Source organism: Sinohyriopsis cumingii, chromosome 4, assembly GCF_028554795.1.
Source record: "Sinohyriopsis cumingii isolate HCF-2022 chromosome 4, ASM2855479v2, whole genome shotgun sequence".
NCBI classification, from domain to species: Eukaryota; Metazoa; Mollusca; class Bivalvia; order Unionida; family Unionidae; genus Sinohyriopsis; species Sinohyriopsis cumingii.
Window position 1 is genome coordinate 65,085,894 of NC_142964.1, and position 7,251 is coordinate 65,093,144.

The window sequence follows — 7,251 nt, forward strand, 5'->3', positions numbered from 1 at the left end:
CGGGAAAAAGGGTTGGTGCTTGTTACATAATATTTTGTCATATGAGGATTAGAGAATAGTTTGGTAGAATGCTGAAGAACAAATTTGATTCTTTTCAAATAAAGATAAGGTTAATTTGCCTCAACAAGTCGTTTCTTCTGAAGATAAGAGTCCTGAAGTTGATTTCAGATGACATTTATGCCAGCATTAACATATTGCAAATGGAGAGAACAAAGATTAAAACAAAGAAATATTGGTAGCTTGATGGAGTTTAATACATAAAAAACAAATTCATTCAATTATATTGACATGAATTACAGTCTGTAGTTTCAGTATATCTTATGTGTGTGTTATTCAAGAGTCCACGTGTCTGCCAACTTTGCAGCATCCACTTGCACGGGTATTTCAATACTTCTTCGATGCTGAAAATAAAGCAGAAATATTAGCTACTGCAATCCTTCTGCATTATAAATTCACACCCTTTTACTGCATATTCCAACACCACCCACTTACCAACACCGGCTCTCACCCCCAACACCATACATTAACGAAGCAAACCTCGTTAAATATATGATTTATTGGACGTACATGACAACAAATATAAAGTTTGGTGAGAAAATATTTGAAAAAAAAATAATTTAAATTTAAATTTTCATGAATAGAACCATTGATCCGCTAACACGGAACCTATTGATGGGAACCAAGGATGAAGTCTCCCACATTCATTTTGATACCTCAAGAGCAACATGACTACAAAGTTTCATGAATTTCCACCCAAATTTTTAAAAAGAGTTTATTGATGGCCGGATGTATTGACTGAGAATATCACAATAACCCCGACGCTTTTTAAAACAAATAACATGGAAGTAAATATGGACAATACTTTTTATTAAACACATATATAGCTTCTAAAACTGAATCTATTTCAAATACGGCAATATTAATAGTACTAGCCAAGATGACGGAAATGCTATTATAAAATAATCGGGAATCTCAGTGGACCTGTCGAAGAATGTAATTCGCTTTATTGATACAGAAAAGCAGTACATTTAAAAATCACACATATATAGATTTTGTGGAGTTTTCAGTTATGTATAATTTTTCATCTAATTTTCAAGCAATCTAAACCATGATCATGATGCTCATGAAGGTGAATTTTCAATGACGTTAAACAGCCTCAACACATTTCAGTGAATATGGTAAGTGTGTTAGACTGAGGTGTGTGTGTGTGTGTGTGTGTGTGTGTGTATTTTCATCTCTTTTCTTCCCTTATATGTCTCTATGCATATAATAAAAGCAATTGTACCAAAGAACCGGTTCAAAATGGTCATACGTATCGAGCAACGGAAAAACAAAAAGGAAATAAAAGCAGACACAGTTATGTTTCCGATGTGTATGCATTTGTGCCAAAAAGATGTTATAATCTGTCCTTTACTGGCAATTAATTTGGTATATTGAACGTGAAAATAACATCGTTATCGTCTGGGTCTCTTCGATGTAGAATAAATGTTTTCATGTTACAGAAAAGATGATTAATTGTTTTAGCTTCCTTCAAATCTTTAAGGTACTTACGAAATTTCCAGCTATATCCGATTCCACCGCCATAACCTCCTCCATATCCACCTCCATAGCCGCCACCATAACCTCCTCCATATCCAGCTCCGTATCCGCCACCATAACCTCCACCATATCCTCCTCCGTATCCGCCACCATAACCTCCACCGTATCCTATTCCGTACCCACCCCCATAGCCTCCACCGTAGCCACCACCGTAACCGCCGCCAAATCCACCTCCGTAACCGCCGCCATATCCATCCCCGTAACCGCCGCCATATCCATCCCCGTAACCGCCTCCATAACCTCCACCGTATCCAACTCCATAACCACCACCGTAACCACCTCCATAACCTCCGCCATATCCACCTCCATAACCGCCTCCGTAGCCTAGATATTTCTTATAGAAGGCATTGGCGGAGGCCAAAAGGACAGCGAAAAGCAAAAGTACGATCTTCATTTTGGATGGCTGCAAAAGGAAATATATTTTGTCGAATTCTTTCTAAATGTAAACGTCATGTAGCCTCTGTTTAAAATATGTCATTCAAAGAGTTTTAAATATATTTCAACTGTTTATAATGCATTTAACTTTCAAAGTGTTCGCATATCTATCAGAGTTTAAGTACAAATTGTAATAATTAGATTCGTAATTTTCTTCTTTATTCAAACATTTAAAGACCTTTCAAGAGTAAAATCCAATTGCATGTATTTTAAGACTGACGGTGAATATAATCTTTTACCAGTATATGCCATCATCCATCCACACGCAGAAAGTTTCAAATTCGGAATCTTTCGGCTAAGTGACTGAGAAGCTTTCGCTAGCATGACGAAACGTCTGCATATACACACTAATTCGAAATAATGTTGTAAGTCATAATTGTTACAACTTTGAATGCCAATAAATTTATAAAGTCATTTAATTCTGGGAATATTCAAATTGCGTAATGGTACCTAAATAAATTATTCCAATTATTTTTAACACATCCTCTATGACGAACTATAACATATAATCAACATATAACACCTTAATATATATATATATATATATATATATATATATATATATATATATATATATATATATATATATATATATATATATATATATATATATATATATATTGTTTCGATCATTGTGAATATATTCTCTTTTTTCCTCTTTCCTGCGTTCAACTCTTTTGATAAAAAGTAAAATTTGAATAAACCATGTAGTCCTTAAAAACCCACATTTACAAAAGAATCGAGTCAGCTGTCCCTATGCGTATATGGGAACGGTAATGATTTGAATACTATTTTTCTATTGTCCCTTATTTAATCTCCAAAGGGTTGCAGCTCTTTCACTCTATCTTTCAAAACACTCCTTGTGTATCTCGAAGTTTATTATTGAAAAGTGAAGCAGCAAAAAGTAAAGAAACAAGTTCTGTAATATTCATCAATGTTCAGAACTATATCCACGAAACAAGACTTAAGTAGTACTTACGATTTTATCCTAAGTACATAATCTATAAACTAAACTTAATGGACAACAAGGGTCTGTCATCAGAGGATCGTCCTTTCTCCCTTTGTCATTCTCTCTCGTTCTCTTTCTCTCTGTCTTTGAAGTTCACTGTCTCCCTCAGTCTTTCTCGTTCTCTTTCTCTCTCTCTCGTTCTCTTTCTCCCTCTGTCTCTCTCATTAACTGTTTAATTACTTAGCTACATAAGTATGTTTCTTTGGTTATTTCGATGTGTTTTGTTTCCTTTAATATATTAAAATGTTCACATTGCTATCCTCGGATCTTTGTAAAATGAATTTCATCTTTCAATCAATTTTGTATGTTTTTGGAAAGGACGTTGATATGTTAGACAACTCGGTCCCAATCCTATATTGTTTATCAAATTCACATCATAAGATGCTTGAATATGAATAATTATAATATTAAAATTCATTGCAAAATATAACATTTGACCTATTGTTGGTTTTTATACATATTTTATGACAATTTTTCCAGGACCCTAGATAGGTTACAAAACCTTTTAGTCAAATTCATCGCAATACATATGACAATATTCCAATAGAGCCAATAAACAATAACACAAATTTAAAACTAAATGGTGCATCTAAATGGACATTGTGGATAGATTTTATCAACTGTTTATTTTAATATCATATTATTTTACGTTTGAGCTTCATGTTCCCGGTATTTTGTTTTGTGTTCGATAAACACACGATGATTAGAGTTAGTTTTGTTTGTTTAAATTTCAACTTTTTCTGCTAATTAAGCTCCAGGTCACAGGAAGAAATAACAAAAAATAAACAACAAATACCCAGAAGTAATGCCGAGGCAAACCCTAAATTAGTTACTTGTTTTAGTGAGAGTCGAATCTATCTATCTCTCTCTCTCTCTCTCTCTCTCTCTCTATATATATATATATATATATATATATATATATATATATATATATATATATATATATATATAGAGAGAGAGAGAGAGAGAGAGAGAAGAGAGAGAGAGAGAGAGAGAAGAGAGAGAGAGAGAGAGAGAGAGAGAGAGAGAGAGATATTACTTACCTTTGGGAGTCGACGGTCTTCTCTGATTTCACAGCAATCTAACACTCTATTTATATAAAACTTTGTCCACGTTTTCAACCACAAATTCCGCACTTGCATAAATCAATTTTATTTCTTTATTTAATAAAAGACCTGTGGTTAAAATTATGTGATGAATGGCCACATGCATGCATCAATAAAATCCAGATCCGTCTCTTAAACAAGGACAGTGAAATCAGCATTTTTTTCTTAGCAAGTCCACATGTAAATAAATCAAAAAGCAAAGCAAAGCCAGTAAAAGTCTAATTTGTCATTAGGTGGTAAGATTGGTATGTATAACGAGAAAATATTTTACATCATCAGTTCAATGCTTTCTTCTAACAGTTCTCATGTGAATTCACATTGAAATAATAAGAGAGCATTTGATGACCACTTGAATTAATTTGAAACTTATTTGGTCAGGAAAAGTTCAAATTGATGATACGTGCTACTATTTTACTGTTCAAAAAGAATAAACTAACTCGTAATCAAAGAAATGTTCATGAATGAAAAGTCATTTATAATTTATTATGCATCTATTAAAAACAGCCTCATGCCTTTCTGATTTCTATATATGTCAGTGATTGTTATCGAGCAAAATCTTAACATAAGAACCAGTCAAATGTACATTGAAACGAAGTAGTAGTAGTAGTAGTAGTAATATTAGTAGTAGTAGTAGTAGTAGTATAAGAAGAAGAAGAAGAAGAAGAAGAAGAAGAAGAAGAAGAAACAGAAGAAGAAGAAAATGATGATGATGATGATGATGATGACGACGACGACGACGACGACGACGATGATGACGATGACATCAGCAGCAGTAGGAAGACATAGAAGCAACAGAAGACATAAAAGAAGACAACTCATAACCTAAATATTTAAGGAAGCAATATGAGTAGGAAAAGTAGTGGTAGTGCTGGTGGCAGTAGTGTGTTGTCTAAATCTATGCTACTGTATAGAGGTTAAACAAACTATGCATTGCATATTCCAAAGATTAAATTGAACCTTCACACGCAAAGACTTTCATTTCTTTCCCAGAGAGTATATAAAGTTTGATTTTTTAATGGTTAATGTCTCCAACACTCAATTAGTTGGAATTCAATTTTTCTGTAGATGATAATATATGATATCTTGCCGCCCTAATGAGATGATAAATTGTTTCTTCCTCCGGTAATTTAAAACAGATACGGAACTTATACCAGTTGTAGTCCTCAATTTCTGAATCTGTTGTTGTTGTTGTTGTAGGGTTTAACGCCATTTTTCAGCACACGATAGGCTATACATGGCGGCCAGTATTAATGGTGGAGGAAGAACCCGAGAAAACCCCGGAAAGAACCACCGACCCACGAGAAGCTACTGGCAAGCTTTCTCACATACCCACATTGGCTGAATCCTAGACTCGAACCGCCGCAGACAGAGGTGAGATGGCAGTGATCCGTAACGAAAAGCGCTTTAGACCACTCGGCCACTCGGGGTCCCTTCTGAACCTGATTAATAACAATGGTTGTATTCAAGGTTAAAGGATGTTTTCGTGGATGATTGCACGTATACAAAGATAGACAAATAGATAGATAAATGATCTACGTATTGTAACCAAAATTTGAGAAAGACATGTTTTTCATTCATTAAAAGGCCACGTGATTAATACGTGTTACTCAGGCTTCCGTCCAAATCATTTCTGCAAGACATCACGCACTGGTTGATTGATCCTTGGTTAGAGAATATTGATGACCGGAAATTTAAAAACGGGTTGGAGGTTTTATGTCGGATAAGTTGTTCTTACCATTGTTTTATAGGTTTTATTTACTCTGTTGGGAGAACCATGCAATTCTTGTTACTTGCAGCGAATAAACAGTTTACATAAATGGCAGGAAGGTGAGTTTAAATGTTAAAGATATTTATTGTCTACATTTTCAACAATTTTAGATGGATGCCAACCATGGATTACTTTCAAAGTCTTAAATTATTAAGCGCCAGAGCATCTTAAAGTGTTAAGTTTGTACTGAACCTTAACCAAGACCATAATAATTAATGTGTTAATTTTGTACTGAACCTTAACCAAGACCATAATAATTAATGTGTTAAGTTTGTACTGAGCCTTAACCAGGACCATACTAATTTAGCTTTTATGAAAGTATACCTTGAAAACTATTTTAATCAGCAATCCTGATTTTATGATTACAGAAAATTTACACCTGATAGCTGTGATGTATCTATACGAGATTAGTATGATAACCTTGTATAATTTGTATTCATTTCTGTTATTTTTGTATTCATTTATGCCGCAGATGATAACCTGTTATACACGTTATAATTACATGTATATTTGTGTTAACTGCAGCGCCATCCTGTAAACGAGCACTTAGCTAACAAGGTCATCTTGGACAAATAAAGATTATTATTATATGCTTTTATTTCTCCGTTAACTTTGCATTGTTAGAATTGTTCAGTATTTTACGATATTGAACTCGCACGCAACTTCATAATGCACTCATAAAGGAACTGCTTTCATGTGTAAACAATCAATGGACGCAGACGCCAGCACTTTTGATTTGTAAACAAATCATGTACGGTCACGTAGTATGCGGTTTATGTTTTATTTGATTAAATATGTTTATGAATGAAAGAAAGCAGACGTTAAGTGAACTGTCACATACCAGCTGCTTTGCCACATTCCATGATAACTTTTTGATACAATGTTTCAGTATTAGGCGGGCGCAAAACCCCAGATTTCATAAAACTGCTGGGTATCTACAAATAACATGCAAGTGAAAAGGCATAAAGTGTCTTCTTTTGCTGATAATATGAATGTCAAAAAATATACTTACAGTTTTACAGTCTGAATTTTTTAAGAATGTACTTTCTTAGTTCTGCAAATCCAAATTACATGAGTCATGTCATGGGTTCTCAAGATTGATTACACATTTCGAAATTGTGCTGTAATTTCGGGTATATTCCAAGTGCACTTACATCCTCCTTCCTGCATTCAATATGAAATATACATTGAATTCCACAGCGTCATTTTCATAATTTCAATTGAAAGACTTCATATTTTCCCCACATTACGATTTCAAATATTCATGACAGAACAGAAACACTCTTGCAGATGTCAACACGCTTCTCCCTCACCGCTTTAATCCTATGGATTTT

General features: G+C 34.1%; 1 protein-coding gene across 1 annotated transcript; it reads right to left on the reverse strand.

Annotated features, from left to right (window-relative positions):
- Window positions 1–232: 232 nt before the first annotated feature.
- Window positions 233–4,200, reverse strand: LOC149801346 (uncharacterized). Its single transcript, XM_089955396.1, has 3 exons — window positions 4,087–4,200; window positions 1,552–2,002; window positions 233–401 (listed from the first exon to the last, which is right to left on the reverse strand). The coding sequence occupies exons 1-3, from the start codon at window positions 4,183–4,185 to the stop codon at window positions 385–387; spliced, it is 567 nt and encodes a 188-aa protein (XP_089811522.1). The 5' UTR covers window positions 4,186–4,200; the 3' UTR covers window positions 233–384.
- Between the last annotated feature and the right edge of the window lie 3,051 nt (window positions 4,201–7,251).